We start from the raw sequence: 23,501 nt of genomic DNA on the forward strand, positions 1-23,501 counted from the left end.
TCACTGCACTCGTACCTAACACAGCTGTCTCATCTTACAAATTTCTCGGCTACTGAGTCACATAGGCTATTTGGCTAACACATGTAAACACAAGAACCAACTGAAGGTTTATATACTCCTCTTGAGACACAGTTTTGCACTACAGTGGATCACCTCACATTACGTGCAATAGCAAAGAGGACTATAGTGTTCTATGGGAGCTGAGATGAAAGTTTTGGTGCCTTTTTCCCTTCTGATTTTCAATGCTGGACTTTAAGTGTAAGCCTCATTGCTCAAGAATGCATATTTATGTCTTGCGCACAAAGTTGAGCAATACTTTTTCTATCAGTTTAAAATCTTTAACTTTTTTTAAGGTTATATTCCATTGTGGCAACAAAACTAGAATTAATTTTCTGTTATTGCTATGACATTAAAGGATGAATAATAAAGGTTCAGGGTCCTTAAAAGAAATCCTAACCAGGAAAAAAAAACAAGCATTCACAAAGAGGACTAAACAAATTATGAAAGCTAGACTGATTAACTGAGCCATTTAGTTTTTTTGATCACCGCTTACAGAAACACAGGTCACTATTAGCAGTGTTCAGCATTTCAGTAAAAAAGAGCTTTAGGTCTGGGGCTTATTTAAAAGCCAAAGCTTTATTTCCTTGTCAACACCTTTCAGAATACACCACGTACTCCTGAAAACAATTAACAAAGGACATTTAGAGGATCAGCAGCAAAACCAGAGATTGCTTTCTGTAGAGCCCGTAGAGTTCAGCAGAAAGTCAAACCTTGTTACTGTTTAATCTTCTAATACTTTTATTTTTAACTTCTATTTGCTGAGTATTTTTCCTCAGACACATCCAGTACTGCAGTAGCAGCTTTAGCTTAAAAACGCAGGCAGACATTTTAAAGGAAGACCCTGACTCCGTGTTCCTCTGAGCAAACCTATCTTGCCTTCAAGCCAGTCCAGGCAGTCAGTGCTGCAAAGCTACAAGTAAGCAAGTCTCTCAGATGGAATTTATCCTAAACAAAGAAGAACAGGAGCTGCCAGTTAACCAGAAGCAGAAAGGCCAAGGAGCTTGCTTTCCCAGCCCATCAGCAAACTACCACAAAACAGCTTATACAATGGTTTCACTTGTACAGACAAGAGTAGCTTTTCTTCTGCCCAGCTTAATTTCCTTCTTTTTTAAAAAGAGGTCATTCATGTGTCCTGTTTTGAATTACACTTACATTGTGGGGTTTTTTGAGGACTGTTGTAAGGTTACTGTTTGCACTGTGGTAAGTAGTTTTACCGGGTCACAGCTTATCCAATAACTGCAGCAGGATTTTTAGTGTCACCTACCCTTGAGAAGAGTAAAATAATCACTGACCTCTTCCTCGCTGGCCTGGTCTAGAGATGCTGTAGGTAGCTGCTACCTCTCTTGTTTCTAAGTGCAGAAGCAGGCTTGTAACCATCAAAAAAAGAACAGCTAGAAGTATAGCATACATCTCAAGAACAAAGAGAGCAACTGTCACCGGGCAGCAATCACAGCCAATACGCTGCCTGCCAGTGCACCATTAAAGATCATACATCTCTATGTACAATTATGAAAGTCAAGTTGTGGCTTGCTTAAAAGCATTTGATGCTACCTAGCATTGATCTAGTATAGGGGATCATTTTTGCATATATTGTTATCAGAGAGGGAAAAGAAAATAATCTCTTAATAGGACGTAATTTCAGCACATTTGCTGCCATAGGGTCAGTTTGCTCGGTTCAACATTGGTGGGTGGCAGGCAACATTATTTTTGTCTAGAATAATTCACAGAAATAAACAACAGCACAAGATGGCATGCTCAAAGGAGTTCACGTGTAACCCTGGTTGGCTATGACTTCATTCAGGCTGCAAGGCATATCCTGACAACCAAGCTCTATAAGCAAGAGCTTTACCCAGCTGTCTTAGATCCACAACCTATCCAGATCTCAGTGCTGCTGCTCTATCCCACAGCCATACCATCTGTGATGAGGGAATCTGAGCAGCACAGTGTGATAGCCCCAACCCAAGCACACGCTAACAGCAGCATAAAGATGCTATATCCACACGCACAGTGCAGCATCCTAAGCACAAAATCACTGTGGATGTTTTCAGCGCTTGCTGGGGAGCTGGGGGCAGTGAAGGCAGTCATCTGGCTTTTTAACAAAGTTCTTCATCAGTGCCATGGAAAACACCATAATCACAGCATTAAAGTCGGCCTATGAAGAGGAACATACAAGCACTCTGATGCATCAGTGCCATTTGATCTCCTAAAAAGAGAACTAATGGTCACCAGGAATGAAACCTCTCAAAGCCAGCCTTTGGCACTTTTGAAATAGCAATGCATGCATAGACACTAACTGAATTTTGCCTTACATATTTTGCAGAAAGAGAGCTCTTCAAATATTAGTGAGAAAGAAGGGTCAAAGCAACAGACTGATCTGGTTTCGAATTCCACCCATTCCTGTAACACATATTAAACATTCTGCCAGTTTTTAAGTAGTTAAAAGACTGCTTATGTATCTACAGCAAAGCTGTAGCATCTTTTTCCCGCATGCATGTGCACATACACACGTTCCAGCTAGCACTTAGGGTTACTTCTTTTTCTCCTAGAGGAAATGTCTTGCTCTTTTCTCTCTGATCTGCTGGCAGACCAAGCACAGGCTAGCTTTGGTTCTTTTTGCTGGTATAACATTGTACCATAGAAGTTCTTTCTTTGTTGCATGAACTAACAAGTCAGAGCCAATCAACAAATCTAACATCTTCTGGAAGAAAAGAAACCCAACAAAACCCACAATAAAAAGAATAATAAAAAATCCCTGTCAGCAGTGATAGACAGGAATTTTACAGAGCGAAGGCCATGCAAGACAGAATTGTGGTGAACTGTGGTCCATCAGGCTCTTACTGTGAAAAGAGCAGCACCACAGACTCAACAAAGTGCAAACCTATGCAGAGGGGAGGGCAAAGCATTCTCAGAAAGATTATCAATCAAAGAGAATAAACACAACTGACTGACTCAGTAGCACTCGGGTTATCTTTTCTGGGAATCATACTGAGCAAACCTGTTGTCTTCCAGACTTTAAACTGCCTGACAAAAGGTACAGGGCACTGTTTACAGTAGTCGGCATTAACTAAGACTGCCAAATCTTTTCCACAAAGATGAAGAATACCCTTCTCAACCCACTTTGCACACTGCCTCCTCCAAGTCAGAGATGCATCTTAAATGCTGACAGTGTGACTCACTTATGGATTATAATGGACTTTTATGTTCTTTTATGCCAGAAATGATCTTCAGCATACAAGGAAAATAAGTCTTTGAACTGACTGACTCAGTAAACGCCAAAGTAATCACAGTTTTTTGGTTTTGTTTTTGTGGGGGTTTTTATCTGCTTAATTTAAAGTGAATTTCCAGACAACAAAATTGTGTCACAGAATGAAAGAATGGTTGGGTCAGAACGGACCTTACAGCTCACCCAGTTCCAACCCCTGCCACAGGCAGGGACACCTTCCACTAGACCAGGTTGCTCCATGCCCCGTCCAACCTGGCCTTGAACACTGCCAGGGATGGGGCAGCCACAGCTTCTCTGGGCACCCTGTGCCAGCGCCTCAGCACCCTCACAGAGAACTGTTTCCTAATGTCTGATCTAAATCTCCCCTCTATCAGGTTAAAGCCTTTCCCCCTTGCCCTGTCACTATATCTCCCTGTAGAAAGTCTCTCTCCAGTTTTCTTGTAGCCCCTTTAGGCACTGGAGCTGCTCTAAGGTCTCCCTGGAGCCTTCTCCTCTCCAGGCTGACGCAGCCCAGCTCCCCCAGCCTGGCTCCAGAGCAGAGCTGCTCCCGCCCTCAGAGAATCGTGGCCCTCCTCTAGACTTGCTCCAACAGCTCCACGTCCCTCCTGTGTTTGGGAGCCCACAGCTGAATACAGTGCTCCAGGTGGGGTCTCACACAAGCAGAGTAGAGGGACAGAATCCCCTCCTTTGACTTGCCGGTCACGCTCCTTTTGATGCGGTCTAGGATGCAGCTGGTTTTCTTGGCTGCGAATGCACACTGCAGGCTCTTGTCCAGATTTTCATCAACCAACACTCCAAAGTCCTTCTCAGGGCTGCTCGCAATCCATTCTCTGCCCAGCCTATATTTTGGGATTGCCTGACCCAGGTGCAGGACCTTGCACTTGGCCTTCTTGAATTCAAGAAGTTGGCAACTGCCCACCTCTCAAGTGTGTCAAGGTCCCTCTGGATGGTACCCCTTTCCCTCAGTGTGCCAACTACACCACACAGCTTGGTGTCATCAGCAAATCAGCAGACTTGCTGAGGGTGCATCAATCCCACTGTCCATGTCGCCAACAAAGATGTTGAACAGTGCCACTCACAACGCTGACCCCTGAGGAATGCCACTTGTCACTGGTCCCTACCTGACACCAAGCTGTTGACTGCAACTCTGACCATCCAACCATTTCCTTATACACTGAGTGGTACATCCATCAAATCCATGTCTTTCCAGTTTAGAGAAAAGGATGTCAAGTAGGACAGTGTCAGATGCTTTGCACAAGTCCAGACAGATGATGTCAGTCACTCTTCCCTTATCCACCAACACTGTCGCGCCATCACAGAAGGCCACCAAGCTTGTCAGGCACTCTTTGCCCTTAGTGAAGCCATGTTGGCCATCACCAATCACCCCCTTATTGTCCATGTGCCTTTGCACAGATTCCAGGAGGATCTGCTCCATGACCTTTTTGGGAACTAAGGTGAGACCAACTAACCTGTAGTTCCCCAGGTCTTCCTTGTTTCCTTCCCCGTTTCCAGTCAGTGAAACCACACTGGGCTGCCACACTTCTCAGATACGATGGAGACTGGCCACTTCACCCACCAGTTCCCTCAGGCCCATGGATGCACCTCATCAAGTGGCATGGACTTGTGAACCTCCAGCTCCTTTAGATGGTCTCAAACTTGATCTTCTCCTACAGCAGGGGGTTCTTCATTCTCCTTCATTCTCCCTGTCCCTGCCTTTGCCTTCTGTGACTGGGGCAGTCTGGCTGCAGCTCTTGCCAGTGAAGGCTGAGGCAAACACGTCACTGAGTACCTCGGCCTCCTCCATGTCCTGGGTAGCCAGGTCTCCCCTTGCCATTCGGAGAGGGCCCACGTTTTCCCCAGTCTTCCTTTTATCACAGACATACCCGAAGAAGCTTTTCTTGCTGTCCTTGATCTCCACGGCCAGATTTAACCCTGTCGGGGCTTCAGCCTTCCTAACCTCATCCTTGGCAGCTCCGACAATTTCTCTGTGCTCCTGCCAGGATACCTGTCCTTGCTTCCACCCTCTGTAGGCTTCCTTTTGGTGCTGGAGTTTGTCCAGGAGCCCCTTGTTCACCCACACAGGCCTCCGGGAGTTTTTGCCTGACTCCCTTTTGCTGGGACAATCACTCCTGAGCTTGGAGGAGGCGATCCTTTAACATTAACCGGCTTCCTCAGGCTCCTCTTCCCTGCACGGCTTTGTCCCATGGTACTTTACCATGCCAATTCCTGGAGGGGCGAAAGTCTCTTCTCCTGAGCTCCAGGGTAGTGAGCTTGCTTTCTTTTTTTTATTTACATTCAATTTCAGGTTGTGAGTAAAAGGCCATAAAAGGATGCTGCAGTTATCCAACAATGAGGTATCAGGAAATTAAGAATTACAGTTGCATTTACTAGAAATAAAAACAAAACTGGATTCATGGGCACTATCGTGCTTTGCTTGTTGCTTGGGATCACCAAAATTGGAAGCATGTGATCTTTCTGGGGCAGGAGAAATACATAGGGAAGTACACAAGCTGGGGAGGTAAAAATGAAATGGCTAAATATGATGAAGGAAGAGACAGGAAATGCTAAAATCAGTAGGGCTTAGAAGAGACTTCATGTACAAAAACAGAACCACCTGCTTCATTTAAGAGTAGGTAGGAAACCCAAATCCTGCATTACCTCAGAAATCATGGGTCAGACTCATCTATGAACAAAGCAGCATCCGAGACTGTGAAAGTGGGCTGAAAGCTCCATAATCTCCATGAAAAATTAGAACACCTCGTCTGGGCTGAGATTTCCTGTGGCACAATGCCAAGGCAGCAGCCTACACAGGACCAGAGATGAAAACCCACCCTCACAGATCAGATGCTGGCTTTCAGACATGGCCCAGCTCTCTTCTATCACATCCCGCTCTGTCCTTCTTCGTCTCTCTACTCGGCGGAGATAACAGTACAAACTGCATCTATGCAGGAAAGGGGGAAACAACCATGCGAAAAAGGGGGGTTGGGAAAGGGAATAGATGTGTGGAAAATACAGAAACAGAACAGGGCAGAAGTATAATCTAATTTTAACATATAACGGACATGTATTGCCCTATTTAATGAACCTGACTTTGCCTGCTGGAGTAGGATTTCTTCTAGTAGAGTGAATAAGGCAGAAGAGTCTTCTAAGAGCTGCAAGAGGGCTAAGCACAACAGCAGTGGCATGTACACCGTATGAAACATTTGCTGCACTTCTGTTTTATAGCACATCAGGTTTTCAGAAAATTTTGTACTTTTCAGGATTAGGGAAGATATTCTCGTGGGGCAAAAACTACTGACGCCGATGGAGTCTTTTACTCCTTCTAGATACTTAATCTGTTGGCCAGCTGATAGTGTCCTGTTCTCCCAGTGATCACATCTCATCATAATGGAAAACTGGATGAGTGTTACAACTACCTTCAAGGATATTTTTATTATATCTGAAAATATATCTATCAATTATTTGCCCACATGGTAAGTACGAACACTTTTATTGCACTTTAGGTTAGGGTAGGACACCCACCCTACCTCTGTTCAAAAGGGGTTTGAGCTCCTGTATCTCATGCAAAGGTCAGATCAGTTTTCAACAGAGATGCAATCAATGCATCTTCTGGGTTGAGTTCTTGAATTCCAGAGGACTATGCTACATTCATAGAATCATAGAATCATAGAATAGCTAGGGTTGGAAAGGACCTCAAGATCATCTAGTTCCAACCCCCCCACCATGGGCAGGGACACCTCACACTAAACCATGTCACCCAAGGCTTCATCCAGGCAGTCTTCTGCAGACTGATGCAGGCAGAGTTCGTTTTTCAAAAATACTTCTACCTTAAATGTCTATTTTATATTTGTCTATGTAAATAATTAGATGTTTATAGATGTTGGATACTTTCAGGCAGTAGACAAGCAAAAGTACATGCAGTGCCACAAACTTTATTGAATTACTAGAAAATTCTTAAATACATTAACCACATACTGCTATGGATTGTTAAACATCAATTCTAATGAGTGTTTTAATCCCATGAATGATTAAATTAATTCTTACACGATACTAATTGTTCAAACCAGGGGCCTTCAATTAATTATTTTAAAAGGTCACCTTCTAGCAAGATACAGGCTGTTAACAGGGAACAAAAAAAGGGCAGCTGCAGTTCCACTCTTCACTATGTCTATGAGAAAGAGCTGAGCTTGTGCTCCAAAAAAGAAACCAGCTATAAGAGCTTGAGGATGGAAAGCACAATGCTGTGGATGCAGGTGCAGATACCTTCCCGACACAGAAATATTCTTCCTATTTTACTCATACATCTCAGCACCTTGAAGAGTCAATCAAACCAGCCTCTCTTGAACCAAATCAAAGCCCAAGGCATGCACCCATTTCAGCAAATTATACATTTATTTCTTGGACACTTCATATCAGACCATTCTGCTTTTGCCAATAGGTGTTCTCCATACTACACTAGTACAATTTAGCAAAATACTAGTTTCTCTAACAATGCCTCTTACTTGTAGGCTTTACAAATCCATTGTACCCTTCTGACCACTTAAGCACAAGCAAACAAAAAGTGTTTTATTCTTTACGCATACACCTTTTTAAAAAAGGGAGGACACATTTGCTGTTAGCTAGGGCACCACTGTCAGAGTACTTTCACATAACTTTGCACATAACTTTCCAGCTACACAACACATTGCTGATTCTAGGCAACTGGTTCATGTCCATGTTTTGTTGAAGTGTTTCTGGATAACATAACAGTATACAGAAAAATTAATTCTACTCAAAAAAGGTAAACAGTAATTAATATTTCCTAATGTTAATTATTTTGTAGAGATCCTATATCAGTCTAATGGATAAACAGCCTGCAAAGTGGAGTATGCACATGTCATAGGATTTCAAGTAGAGGATAAAGGATTTGTTTAAATTATGAGACTTGAATTTTATTAATGTTATCCTAAAAGAAGATAAGACATTCACAACAGATATCATCGAGCTTTCATCTACTGTACGTTATAAGCAGTGTTTCAGGCATCTAATTTTGCAGACCATCAGATACAGTATATCCTAGGTTATTTTCCCATCCATGTTTTCAGAAGCATAAAAAAAAAATGCAAGATGAAATAAGCAGAAATTAGTAAAAATATTTTTTATCCATCATCACAGCATTGAGAAGTAATATCAAAGAAATCAGGCATCAAGTACACAAGCCTCTGGTGCATTTTAAAGGGCTATAGGCAGTATGCCACCATCTATTTTCCTCCTCTTAAAATGTCACAAAAATAATATTCAACACATGATGTACAAAGAGAACACAGCCTGACTTAAATTAGATTAAAAAAAAAAAAATAAAAATTGGCGTTTTCTTACTTGCACCAGTATTTCAAAATTCCAACAATCTAGGCGATTTTAAACACATTTTGACTTTCTGTTGCACACCAGGACACAGACTGAAGACTCAAGGCCAGATTTCACTTCCTAGTATCATAAGTTTTTAACCAACATTTTGAGGGGCACAGTTTTTCATGACTGACAAAAGTTATTGGCTTCACATAGATTTGCGTGTTTTCAACACTATTGTTCAGCTGTTTTGATATCATCGTTTGATAACTAACCAGAGAAGGAAATAAAATACACTGAAAGACAAAACACTGTTCAGAAGACATGCAGTCTAACTTACAACACTGGGAGGCAGCACTGGGCAATGGTTTCTTCTGGACTTCCTCCTGAAAGGAATACTAAAGGAGAAAAAAGAGAAAAAAAAAAAAAAGGGGGCACAGAGAGTGGTAAGAAAACAAATGATAACTCGTAAACGGTAACGTCAAGAAACAGCTTTCAGAGCACAGCATGCCACACATCAGAGAAAACATCCCTGGTAGCAAAGCATTAAACATTCTCTGTAATATCCATATTGAAACATACTTCCAGAAGCATTCGTTTCTTTTTATGCCAAAACCAGCTGTTGAATGTGCACATCTGGTTAGAGTAAGATCTGTTCTACTGCAAGCACAGGTCCTATTCTTAATTGTTAAAACCTCAAATTAGACAGCTAAAAGATCCAGTTCTCCACACCACAATGTGACTGCAATGGGAAGCTCAGCACTTCGTAAGCCTGTTTATGTTTAGACACTTGAGCACGGCTTCAACAGTTCAAAACTCATGTTGCCTCACAGCAAGGCTGCAGTAGGAGATTGAAGTGTTTAGGTAATTAGCATGCCCAGCAGGGCAGTAACACAATGTTTGCCCAGCCAACACTTACAAACTCTCCTGTGATGCACTGTACATCCAAAGTGAAGAGTTTTTCATCTCACTTAATACTAATTAGAGGACATAGACATATTTCAATTAACTAGCTTTGACTTTTTACAAAGCTGTTTGTTACAGCATCAAAATGTTCCCCAGAGGAATGCCAGTGGGTTTGTTTTGTTTTTCTCCTCTGTCTCATATTACACAGAGATGTAAGAAATTTGGGACAACTGACCAAAATAATGAGAACAGTCTTCATTATGAAAAAAAAGGCTGATAACAAAGGAAGTGGCAAAAGTGCTGCAATCTGTGCAAACAGAGTCACCAGACAGCCCCTGTCTGGACTTGGTAAAGATTAATGACCAGTTCAGTACATGGAAGGTGACAATCTGCAGACTTCAGTCATGGCTATCTTCCAATCTGTGCCATTTAAAATGCACAAGCGATACTGAAAGGTGGTTAGTCTTATCATTAACAAACTGCCAACTCACTGAGTTAATCAGGACTGCGAAAACAAGAACTGCTGGATCTCACAGCACTGAATGTTTGTCAAAGAGGTGAGAAGTCTGTTGATGAGCGATTTCAGCAGCACAGCAACGGGTTCCAAATTATGATACTCAAGAGATCCAAACGCAGCAGTAATTCGCTCTTTTTCAGGCATCAGCCCAATGGCCATCAGCAGTCCCAAAAAGAAAAATTAATATTGAAGTGCTTGTAGGAATAGTGATTGGAAAGCTTTTTTATAATACCTATCAGCTCCAAAAGAACCTGCTTCTGTTTGTCCATTGACTCAAACCAAGACAGCTGAACTTTAAAAGACAATAAGATAAGGGCACAAAGTTGTCCTGTACTAAATACCATCATGCAGACTAGGGCTCTGCAGCCCACAAGTCATGCAAGAAGGCAAGGTCTCTAAGGCCGAGTGGCACAGAGTAAATGAATGAGGACCAATCATTCAATTTCTCCAAATAAACCTGCCTGCAGCTGGTTTCACAACACAGGGTTTGTTTGCTCAGAGCAAATAAGATACTTCTTCAGGCAGTGCACAATTAAGGTGCTGAATTCCTGTGGTGTTTGCTACAACACAACTGACCTGCATGCATTCAAAAGGCAGCTGACAGCCACAGAAGAAAAATCTACTGAGTGTTGCTAAAGATACTCCTTCCTGTTCTGGAAGTTCCTGAGTTATAAATCACTGCAAACCAGGGGAATATACAATGAAGTTGACATCCCCATTCTGGGTCGCTGTCAGACATGGGACAAGATTAACCTTAGGTCAGGCCCTGCATGGGTGCTCTGACATTCTTTCATTTCTCACTGGTGACAGGGGAGGTCCCTAATAAATGTGAGATCACTAGGTCACCAATACAGGGTCAAATTTTATTACTAGGATTTAATAAAAGCACACACTTAGCATGCAGGTGGATGGCATTCCAGGGAAAGGGACATCTCACAAAGCCCAGGATGTTTTTCAGCAGTACCAGTTCAGGGATGCACTAGAGGGCACCTGTGCTTCACTGAAGTACCTGGCACAGGCTGCTGCTACAGTTCGCAGTAAGCAGGGAGGCACCAGAGCAGCATCACCAACAGCACACATCACAGAGTGAGCTCTGCATCAACACGAAGTGGCACTCATATTTCTAAGGAAAGCAGAAGTTGCCCTCAAGCAGGTACGTTTTTATCCACCCAAATACTGGTGTGTCCTCAGTCAAAAAGAAAACCCACCCTATTTTTCTTCATCTGCACAGTAAACTGAATGACTCACTTAAGGAGCAGGAACAAATAGATGAAGGATCCCAGAATAAAAACCTCCTAAGTCACTGTCAGCTTGGAGAAGAGGAGGCTCTAGGGAGACCTTAGAGCAGCTTCCAGTAGCTAAAGGGTGCCTACGAGAAATCCTGATTGAGAGAGGCCTTTTACAAAGGCAAGTAGGGACAGGACAAAGGGGAAGGGCTTTAAAGAGACAGAAGGGAGAGTGACATTAGATACTAGGAAGAGTTTCTCCCTGTGAGGGTGGTGACGCCCTGGCACAGGCTGCTCAGAGAAGCTGTGGCTGCCCCATCCCTGGCAGTCTTCAAGGCCAGGTTGGACGTGGCTTGGAGCAACCTGCTCTAGAGGAAATTGTCCCTGCGCATGGCAGGGGCTGGTATGTCAAATATTATCTTGAAAACATTAGGAACTGTAAAGAAATCTTTAAATCATATAATAGACTGACTTTAAAAAAAATATAAAAAAATCAACCTCTAGTCTACAGCTGTTTAGCCAAGCACACACTAGGAAAGAAAGCAAAGCCATAGCTAGCAGGTATTATACTACAAGTTACGTATAAACTGAGCCATTAACAACTGGATTAGGACACAAGCTAACAGCTCCAACAGTCCTTTGCTCCAAGAAAGATTCAGTAACTTGCTTTGTCTTCTTCCTAGAAAAGGCCAACTGCAAAAATGTCCTTTTTTGACTTGATTTTACAAGTGATGAGAACCTACCACAGCTTGTCGAAAACAGCTTCACCCTATTCCAAGATGAAAATACAGTATTACCTTTCCTTTGAGTGTACAGGCATCCAACAAAACTGTTCTCAATACTCAAGCACTTCCAGCATGCAAAAAAAGTCTTCCTCCCCTAAGACTAACAGTACACTTGAGAAAATAGAACTATAAAAAGTTCAAGGAAGACTTGTAAATAATGAACATTTAGTAGTTATCTTAATCACAGGGATCCAATACAAAGAATAAAACCAAGTTTTAAGGTATTCAGGGCTACATTCGTCTTCAATTTAGATAGTTACCTCATCATCTCCCAGTGAATTTATATGTTCTAACTTTCTGGTCCAGTATCTGGCCTCTTCTTCAGGGATATCTATACCAAAAAAGTAAGACACACCATATTATTAACCAGGTAAATTTACATTTAGCACCAGTAGCGTTAAAACAGACAGGGTATTCCAGGATCATGCCACAAAAAAAACAAAACAACCCTCAGAGTTTGCAGTTATAGGACTTTCTTGTGTTAGCACATAGATGAAAAAAAAAGCAACCCATCATTGTAGACAGCAACAGTTCAAGAACTTACATTGCTTTCTTGTTTAAAGGTGCACACTGCACAAAGATAGGAAGGAGACTGATTCATACTCAATTCATCTATTAGTTTATTGAAAGCTATTTCACACTTACATTAATATGCTTGCTATCTGCTTGATAACACATAGCAAGATCAAGAGCCTCTTCCGGAGGTTTTTACCTCAATAGAACAGGGCTCTTTCTGAGCACATCGTGCACATATATCTGCTGTAACACACCAAAAAAGAAATGGTCTCTTGTATTCTTTAGCAGGCAAAAAGTCAAATCTTTTGAGGTAATGATCAGTGTTACAGGCAGTCATATTCACACGAAAGCACATTCCCATTTTTACACCACACTGCAATTCATTGTGAAATGAAGTCACAACCATGCATTTTTTACCTTCTAGAAGATTTGCCAAGTTGATGACTGACAGCAAGTGAAAAGCATTATCACCTTTATTTTGGTACTTATTTTCTGTTTCACACTTTGAAGTAATACAGTGTCCTAACTGGTTTGAAAAAAGCGTGAACTTCTGACAGGAAGAAGTTTCATCTCTCAAAGTGCACCCTTGGAAGTGCAGATGAACTGCTTTGGAAAGCTTAACACAAGGTAAGTTAGATACAAACTGCTCAAGAAACAGAGCAAGAGGTGCACAGCATCAAGGGAAATAGCCCACTGAAAGAAAACACAACAGCCAGGCTCTCAATCCAGGACAATTAGGTAAATTATTTAGGAATGGGATTGTATAAAATCATTGGAAAGACGGAAAAAAATTTGGGATTTTTTCTGTTTGTTTGGCATTTTTGTTTTTTTTAGCCACTCAACAGCCTCCTGACTGTAATGACTTCTGAAATTTGGCCACTTATGGCCCAAAAATACACCAATGCAGGAACTTCTCAGCTCAAACAGGAAGGAAGTGGAGGGAGTGCTCCAGCTAGACACCACCAACCCTGCAAGCTGACAAATGAGGATAATACCAGTTTAGCAAGTCTTCCCAGCTCTTTTAACTCTTTACACTCTCAGGCGCCTCATCAGGAGCTAAGAAGTTTACATTTAACAAGTTTGTTTTCCTGCAATGAACCATATCCCACAAACACAGCTGTAATCATATGCTAAGCTGTGCATTGGCAAGAATTGGCTGGAATGGTCTTCTGATGAAAAGGTGGTTCTATAAGTTACATCCATTCTTGCTCCTAAGAGAAATAAGAACAAGACTTACTGGCAGGTAAGCATTCCATTGGGACCTACGATGCTCTTATACTTAAATGGTATACCTGTCCTACACTTGTCCTCTCTCAGCCCCATAAACCATCATCTTATGAAGCCAATGACCCCAAAACATCTGGAGATAATAGTGGCCAGAATGCGAGAACACAAACTGCTTTCCACAACAAGAAGGAACGTGTCTGATTTAGTGGAATTAGAGCTTTCAAAAGCAGGGATTTCCTGGGACTATGAATTAATAGCTACACTTCGGTAACACACACACCACTGTATTTTTATGCAGCTAGTCTCACCCAGACGAGGATAAAACAGGCCCCACTTGAGAAAGTTTTAGGGAGCTGAAAAATTAGAACGGAGCTCTAGAAAACCTGCATTAAATAGGAAAAAAGAGAACCCATTTCTCCTTCTTTGAAGGGAGACTAAAATAATTTATTTTAGCCATAACACGCAGAGCTAGTTGCTCTAATGCAAAGTATATTGCTTTGTTGTTACATGCTATTAGGAAACAAGAGAAACATAAGAAAGTCTTCCACAATTACAGGCACTGTAGAAAAATACACATGTTTTTGACCACCAGGGCTATGGATCACAGCTGGACAGACTTATTAGATGAACTCTGCACAAGTTAGGGATGGGATTCAAAGGAAATCTGGACAGAACTAACAAAAAAGAAGACATCAATTAACTGAAGGACTATCAGCATACAACTTGATGAGATTTAGAAGAACATACTCCCAACAAGCACCTGAAGCAAGCCAAACATTAAGGCAAAGCATATGGAATGTCATCTCTGAAAGCCATCACTTCTCTAAAGGATGAAAAAAACCTCACGAACTGAGGACTAAAGGTCAGAGCCAAAACAACTCAACTATGGAGCCTGAAATCAAATAGATCTAGGTGAGATGAAGCAATGGATTACCATGAACACTAAAAAAAATGCAGCTGTCTCAGGGTAGGCTTCAGTGTTGTCCCCACAGGCCACAGTTTAGCATGCCCAGGCACCAAGCTGCATCATCTTCCTTGGATACAAGACAGGAACAACAGCTTCATCCAAGATGCCAATTTCATAGATGGAGTTATCAGATATTCAGTGCAGGACTGTTGCTATTCCATTGAAATAGCTTCTTATGCAAGTCAGAGATAAAAATCTATGAAAATAAAGATCTACTACTGTCTAGATACTGGCTGCCTTAAGGACATCTTGATCTTAGAGAAACCCTTTTCATCAATACAAATGGCAGTACAGTTATTGCACAGCAGATCTTAAACATGAAAGTTTAAAACCTTAAAACAGCAATTGGCCTAGGAACTTGGGTCAAGTTACCTGCCCAGAAGAAACACCCAATGAGACAGAATTCTGTTTTTTGAGGAAACAGTTTATAACTATGTTTCAGTTTCATCATCCATTTTTGTGTCATCTCAGTCAGCTGCGTTTGTTGAAGCCAGTTCTCTGGAATGCAGAGAATGAAAATCCCTGTGGCAGAGATCACAGACTGACTGCTTGTAAGGCCATGTCCACTGGCCAGCTCCTACGTCACTACTCAGCTTTGATTACAAGTGCAAGTTACTGCGCTACATTAACTTTTGCTTACAAGATAAATAGCTGAACTGCTGCAAACAGGCCATCTGATGCCAGCTCCGGACTCTGCTGACATCATGCTTAGTAAACAGAGGAGCAAGGCCATACGTCAGTGAAACTGCTGAACAGGAACAGAGAGGAGACGAGCAGAGGAGATGAGCAGATACATTCACTAGCTTAATTTGATACCAATACGGAAATGTTGCAAGCTTTATTATCCTTGCTCCTACTGCCATCTTCAGCTGGAAGCTGAACCCAGTGTCTTCTATAGGCTCCTGGTGTTAGGGAGCCGTAAGGTCTGGATTCTCCCTAAAGGAGAAGAGGCAAAGGACATCCCATGGCTGGAAGGGCAGAGGACTTGCCAGTCAGGGCCCAATCCTACAGCACCTGAGGAAGGTGAGCACAAAGATTATGGCCAGGTTCAACCAGGAGCCCACATCCACAGGCAGGTCTGAGGTCAAGCCAGGAAGTCAGTCCACATCTTGGCCTGGCTCTGTGGGTTCCATAAGCAGGCACAGACTTGGCAATGGCTGAGGTGGGGGAATCAGTAACTCCCATAGCATCACTCAGCACTGAAGGCTCAGAGCTAAGCTGAAGTAGGGCTCCTAGGCCCATGAGCAGAGGGTGTGAGTGGTCCCAGGTAAGACTGCTCACAGCAATTAAGACTCATCAGTGCACCCATAGCCCTGACACCTGGATATACTACACCACAGAGAAAGGGGACACAGCAGTACAGACACCTAGCAGACTGAGGAAGGAATTAGGGAAGAATTTGCCTCATCTGTGCAGACCACTTTGTTCAGTTAGACCCCTTAGGTACCTAAACATTCCCACTTAGAGATCTTTAGCTTGGCAATAACCAGGAGTTTCAGCCCTAAATCTTTTCTTCACCTCAGGCTTGGTGGTCCATGCGCTACTCCTTGCACATCACCTTGTGCCACCTGAGTTTTCCCTCAGGCACAAGCCCGGGGCTGGGGCATACTCCAGGTTGGCAAGAGTGAAAACAAGTGCTGGAAGTAAAAGCAATACCTCCTGTTTCCCCACCTTCTTACAAGCCTTCACCTGGCTTCCTCTCTTCCCAGACCTAATTTCTCCCTTTTCCAGAGGTACAGGAATCTTCACAAGTTCTCAGTGAAATAACTTCACAGTGCTGAGCATTCGCCTTTCTGTACAGCTCCCAAGATAATAAAACAACAAAGCACATTTACTCCACCTGATGGCTAGATGCAGATCATCATGCTCCTAGCCTGAGAGTGGCAAGAACACTAAAAGCATTTTCACTCCAATGATCTATAAAAACAGCCTGGCACAGACCCAAACTGCTGTAGTTCAGGAGCCAAAAGCATATTTGAGTTCTCTGTCCTGTGAGGAACTTGCACACAGCACACTGCACTTCTAGAAAAAGTGGGACAGAGTAAAACTGCCTTTGAACAGCACCATTTCAGTCAAAAAGCAGCATCTTGGAAAGTCTGTGCCAGCACACATTCACTACATCAGGAAAATAGTAACAAGACTGTCCTTTTCCTACTGGCAAATTGTCTAATACCAAGAAGAACAGCTGTCTCCTTTCTTTGGTATGTCTGCCTTGTTCCTGAAAAGAAACAGATTATGATCAGTGGAGAAAGCTGCTCCAGCCTGTCTTCACGAACAACCACTGCCTCCCATCAAGAACGCAGTAGGTTTATCACCATTTTTTAAAGACTACCATGCATAAAAATGCTTTGCACCCTAGGGGTTAATATCAACTCTCACTAACACTTCACATTTCAAATGCTCACGCTTTGGTGCACTTTTATAGAAGGGGATTTTCAGTCATTCTGTTTCTGCAAGATTAAACATTTAAGAACATAGGGCTGGCAGAGAACATTAGATGACAGTCTGGTCCCCAGCAGCACAGTCCATCTCACACAGGTGCTCACTGTAGAAGATCCACAGATCTCTCTCTCCTGTACACCACAAGCTGTCATGCTAACAACACTACTGAATGCAAGAGCTGCATCTGGAACATGCAACAGGACACATGGAGCATATATCAAGGCCACCACAGATGTTCTTTGTCCTGGTAGAAATCTGGATATTAACAAGGTTTAACTCCTGGATGACCTCAGGAAAGGTTATTTTATAATAAATAAGATATTTTTTATTTTATTTTAGCAAAGACTACAGCTCTCACCAGACTCTGTTAGGAAGTGACTGCATCCCAAATCCAAGCCAGGTAAACACCTAACACCAACTGCATACAGAGGGAGAAAAAAAATTTATCTGCATTGCCTTCATCATGTACTACCACTACCACATAAGCACATTCTGCATTTATTTCAGCATTAGCTGTTGCCAGTCTCCAAAGTGCCAGGGAGGAAGAATCCTAGTGGAAGCAGAAGCAGCAAATTAATCTGGGATAAATATAGTACAAACAACAAACCTGTTTCTAAACCTCTTTGCATATTGATCATATTTTACACCAAGGACTTCAGCTTTTCTGGTTTTCAAATTCATTTATAATCTTTCATAATCCCTTAAAAAGTTCTCAAGCTCCACCTAAATACAGTGATATATTTTAAATACACAGACTGAATAACCTGGAGTACTGCATTTGTGTGCCTCAACTAACCTAAATGAAACTGAGCAGCCAGAAGTGATAGGAAAAGCACAGAGAAATAGCCAAACAGAAGAACACTGTATTTAGCTTAAAGCTGCTATCCCAGACAGCTGTATTTTACCAGACTTGAAAAGCAGCACAAACTCTACATGTGCACACATATTGCTCTGCTTCTCATGTATCTACAATAGCCAGGAGATCTTCACCTGGGAAACAAAATGTGATACACAATGTTCCCAAGCGTCACTTCAAACATGCTGTTATTAAAACATAACCTCTACAGCAACGGAGCTGCTGACTAGAGAACTTCCACAGCAGATCAGTGATCCATTTAGCTCTCCATGCAGGTTTAAACCAGCAGTTCCAGCTCATACAACCACACAGTCTTAACATGTGGGGCACTAAGAGTCCAGCGTGCTACCTTCCCCTTAAAGGGAAACTGACCTACAAATCTATCAGGAGAGATGTGGAGGCAGCGCTGTGAACTGAGCTACCTCCATGCATCCCTCCAAGTCTCAGAGTACTGCAAGGGCAGGGAGACAGAGCTTAACCCATCTTGCAGGGTCCTTCTCTACCCTAGACGTGACGGCAGGAGACATTCAGTCATGGTGTGAAGGGAAGCACTGCTGAAGAAGTGGTATGGATAGATGCTGTCTTCTAGAGGAATATCCTGCACTCTACTGCCTACCACTTTTTAACCTGCTTCTGACCTTGCCATGGCATGACAGACTGAAAATTGAGAAGATCCAAGAAAAATTACAGCAGTCTTCAAATGAAGAGCAGCAGAAGCCTTGAAAGAGATAACTGATGCACCCATTTTTTCCTGGACGTTATGGAACACTGGACAGACAACTTTTCACGCTCTAAAATAAAGACCTTCAATACAGCAGAGTGGAGTTCTTGTTATTTTTGTATTTAGCATAATAAGCAAAGGAATAAAGTAATAGATGTGCTTTAAATGATCAGTTGTGTTAAAAACAGAAGAGCCACAAAAAGATGGTTATTAATGTTTTCAGTTTTCTGCATTAAAGTCTATTTCTCAGCATTCTATGCTCTGTAGAATATCATACATTTTACAACAGCATTTAAAAAACACCAAAGCAAACAAATAGTGTTTTAAGTATAGTAGTATGGAGAAAAGACACTATTACATTAAATATTTTTTTATTTTTTAAACCCAGATGCTCTAACACAATGTTTTACAGGAGTCTGTTTTCCTGTACTTGGAAAACAAAAGGCCAATCACAAACATATTGCACACCAAAACATGAACTGCAGAAGAAAGCAAATTTTCTTTTGGATACTCTCTGAATGCAGGGAAAGATGAGAACTTCCACTTCCTTTTAAGCAAAGAGACTTTACAAGCAAGTATGTCAGAATTAACTTAGATGAGAAGGAAGCAGCTACAAGCTTTGCCTTTTAGCTACATGCGCCGTGTTCTCTCTCTCCCAGAAGCCTGAACACTCACCTAAAGAACCAATGTTTCAGCTCACAAAGAAATCAAGTGAGTTGCTCCTCCTCTTACATTACAAGCAATTTCAGTAATAAACGTCCCACTGACAGGGTGACAGCAGCAGTGAATCACCAGAATATTTTCACGAGGAAGAGGGATGGCTCCAGAGCAACGTTAGACAGCTTCGTTGTCAAGACAGCCGAGATGTCAGATACCTTTTCCGTTTCACACACCAGACTGAAGCTAAAGAGTAGTGCCCATTACATCTATAAAATGATGCACTCACCCTGAATTATACCATGCAGTGGACTGCACACTCCAATTAGTGCACTCAGAGCACAAGATACAATTTATATTGACTGCAGTGATGCAGAGCCAAAGCCTGCATCCTCCCTGCCATCCAGAATGGGGGTATAAGATTAATAGATGACCTAACTTTTTCCCACAACAGATGGCCAATCCTGACAGTTGCTGGTCAAATGCCACTGGGTGCACAAATGCTGCACCCATGCTTAGAGCATGACAGAAACAGTGCACACTGCCACAGGATTGGCAGTAAAGAATAAGCAGCAGGCAGAGGGGGAGAGATGAGCCTTGCAGTGGCAAACACCTTTGAAACACATCAATGCTCAGCTCAGGAGAAAAATAACATGAGCCCCAAACACATCATCTCTGTTCTTGGTCTCAGGAGTCACCTAAGAGCTGGAAAGAGAACCTACGTAAGCCTTGGTTTCAATCCGGCCAAGGGCTCACTTCTGGGGTTTGTTCATTTGTTTGATGGATTTTGACGGGGGTTTTTTTAATGTAAAATAAATTAAAAAAAGAAGAAAAATAGATAAAATCACACAAAACTTTACTTGAGATGGGTTTGCTCCAATTAGCTGCTTTTCCACATTCTGTACTTTTTGACCACAACCAACTGCCAGAAAGGCACTTTTTGTAACACCAAGTTATTTATATCTTCTGCTAATGATAATATTCAGGAGCACTAAGCATTAATGTTTCACTAACTGAACTGCATGCTTCTAATAGGGTTTAAGTGCACCCACCACAGACCAGCTGTAACAACACACCTGACCTCTTCTAGAGCCAAATTTGTCTAGATACAAAGAAGTTAATGTTCCCTGCTCAGGAACAAAATGTGTGACAGCACAATTCTGAAATAGTATTAATAGTTTCTTAAATTGCTGCTAGTCCAAACATTCCAGTACTTGTAGACCTTTAAACCTTTCCTATTTATTCTGATCTTGTTAGAAAGAAGCCCATCAAGAAATTAACACCAGCAATTTGATTGTGCTGAACTGATGGATAGAAGAGAGAATGAGGACAAATGGATTACACAACTCAAGTTGCTCTCAAACACTTTCTCTCCACTGCCAGCGCCATGGGTAAGTTACTAAAATGTACTCACCAAAAGGCAATTCAAATCTTGTGTCCAGCAAAATTTTATGAGGAGTTGGGTTTTTGGTTCCACAGATTTCATCATGTTTCATTACAACTTCTGCCTCCAGTGTAGACCACTCCCCAGGACCTTCCTGTGAATCACGAGCCACAGGTGAATTTACAAGTCTGCCACATCCCTATGCAGCAACTCTCACATATTTTCTAAAAGACTTCAGAAAAAGCCTTACAGTATTCTCAAGGCCTGGTAATTGATTTTAACATCAAATAACATCAATTCAGCACACACCAGCAGCTCCTCTTCCATATCCCAAAAGGCCTTTATCAAAACAAGCTGCAAACACCTCCTAGCAGAACTACTGCCTTCTGAGTGGCACTGCAAAGATAAGACCTCAAAGGCAGGCATCAGGGAGTACCTGCACAGCCAGAAGAACTCAGCATCAACCAGACCTTAACAGCCACACTGCTGGGCATCCCACTCTTTTCTTTCTATGGAACACATAAGCTCTCTCTCCCTGCTCAAATTAAATAATCTTTCAAATAAATGTCCTGAAATTTGAAGTAAAAAACAAACATGTCCTGCCTAGCTGCAAGTTAGGGTAGTTACACACATTGGCACATACTACCTCCAACTTTTTTCAATTCATATTAACAACATTAGACTCTCTAACACCACAACCAGAATCTTTACGATGATGTTGTAGATATGCTCTTGGCCTACCTCAAAAGCTGTCTTGTATCATCACGACACCCTCTGTCTTTAGCTGGAACTCATACAAATTTGAGCATCAAACTAAACAGTCCTTAAGACTTCAGGCATTTGTCAATCATGTGTATTCCTTAAACAGATTAAGCCCTGCTTTCTGAGTCCACGTGCATAAAGTGAGACAAAAGACCTCTACTTAAGCCCAGTTTTGGTGTCACTACTGACAACTTCTTTAAAAAACACAACAGTGTGATGCCAACAGCCCTCTCCCCTCACTCAGCCTTCCTGACTTCTCAAGTGGAAGTTTTGCTGAGGAGTAAAGTCTTGGCCAGGTTTGTAACCCATTTACTATCAACACTGCAGCTGTCAAAATAAAGCTCTGTGTCAGCTTAACCTCATCAGATTGATGAATGGCCTTCAGAGCAATCCACACAGTCCCAACCAGGGTGTCCCAGATCAGTCCTTTGTTCCATACTTCAACGATTAGGCCCAGGTCCAACCGACTGATCTCACTGCAACAAAAGAAAAGGCAGCACAGGTGAGAAAAAGGCAGAATACAGTCAAATTCTCCTGTAGGTTCTGTGTTAGCACCATGATTATACCTGTGAACAACTTCCACACAGCTTTGTCAAACTACAGGGAGCTTCTGGAAGCATGTGGTCAAGGTGGCTCGTACTCATACGGAACACTATTTTCTAATGACTGATTTCGCACAGTTTAACTATACAAAGACTGCAAATTAAAGCCCTGAACTATGCACGAACTGCCAGCTGGGAACTTGTATCTGTAGCTATGTACTCAGGAGAAGGAAGTGTATCTTACACCAAAACTTAGAGGCGAGCTGTTCTTTGTCATCAGGCACCCCAGTTCTAACCAAGCAGGTGTCCTTTTTCTCTTGGCAGCACAGCCACACAACCCTCCTCGGGCAGGTCCAAACTTGCCAGTCCTTACCTGTGGGTAGAGCTGCCACACGCCAAAAGTAACAGTCCCAAACCCAGTGTAGCTTCAGCAGCAGCACTGCCTATTGCTGCAGGCTGTGTTGCACTGCTCCTGCTCCAGCACTAGCTTCTTCCTCCACAGGACACCACAAGGCTCTGAGCCACATGAATCTCTGTCAGCCAGTGGCAATGCCGCCACGCAACCACCAAGTGCCACGTTCTTGGAAATACTTATCTGAGGCTTTTCACGAATATCTTTCCTCTCAGTAAGGAAAGGATGCAAACCAAAATAGCTTCTTCCCAATGCTTCATAGCATTTGTGCCTCCTTCTTTCATGCCCACTTAAGAACATACCACACACACACAGCCCGAATGCTGGTGAAGACAACAAAGTAGAGAAGAATCCTGAGCTGTCTGTTGATACAAACTGTCTTATCACGAAGAAAGACTATAGTTCTTACCTCTTGAGCTCAAGACTTCTCTTTAGTGCACCCACTAATCCCCAGAAGTAGGTATGTTGGACACAGGGCTGCGGTCTGTCTGTCCAGATGTACCCACATTAAGTTTATCATGGGAATTTAAAAGCATATTAGTGGCTAACTTCTACAGACTGCAATCATGGCCAAAAAAAAGCATTGCTGGAAACCCCAGCACCTATCTGAGCTTTGCCCTGGAGAGTTCTTACAACTTTAAAAGAGAATATTCTATTTACAAGGTTCAAGACAAACCCTACAGCTACAGCAAAGCACATTAGTGTCTATTTTAAACCTGAGTGCTTCTGTTCTTGTTTAAGACACTGGAATTGAGGTCAGGAGTGTCCAGTACTTGTATGACTCATAGAATAAATAGTTCAAAAGCTATTACACAGCCTTACTATAAGTTTACTGCTAGCATGTTGAAATAGAGTCTCCAGCTTCCTCTGTTTGGATACGGCTGCTCATTAAGGCCAAACTAACAACTGTGCACCTGCACCATCGCTAACCTACCCTCCCACCACTTGGCTCTTGAAAGATGCAATAACT

At 42.3% G+C, this 23,501-nt stretch overlaps 1 protein-coding gene across 3 annotated transcripts in view; it reads right to left on the minus strand.

Moving 5' to 3' along the window:
• LOC136004685 (protein unc-13 homolog B) overlaps nt 1-23,501 on the minus strand; it is a 218,252-nt gene that overhangs the window by 161,611 nt on the left and 33,140 nt on the right. For all 3 annotated transcript variants that reach the window (XM_065661417.1, XM_065661416.1, XM_065661414.1), the window contains exons 4-7: nt 21,936-22,053; nt 20,846-20,969; nt 12,306-12,376; nt 8,952-9,009 (exon numbers count right to left, since the gene is read on the minus strand). In XM_065661417.1, coding sequence (XP_065517489.1) covers nt 8,952-9,009; nt 12,306-12,376; nt 20,846-20,969; nt 21,936-22,053 — 371 coding nt within the window. The remainder of the gene's footprint in view (nt 1-8,951; nt 9,010-12,305; nt 12,377-20,845; nt 20,970-21,935; nt 22,054-23,501) is intronic.

The sequence above is a fragment of the Lathamus discolor genome, chromosome Z, assembly GCF_037157495.1.
Source record: "Lathamus discolor isolate bLatDis1 chromosome Z, bLatDis1.hap1, whole genome shotgun sequence".
Lineage (NCBI taxonomy): Eukaryota > Metazoa > Chordata > Aves > Psittaciformes > Psittacidae > Lathamus > Lathamus discolor.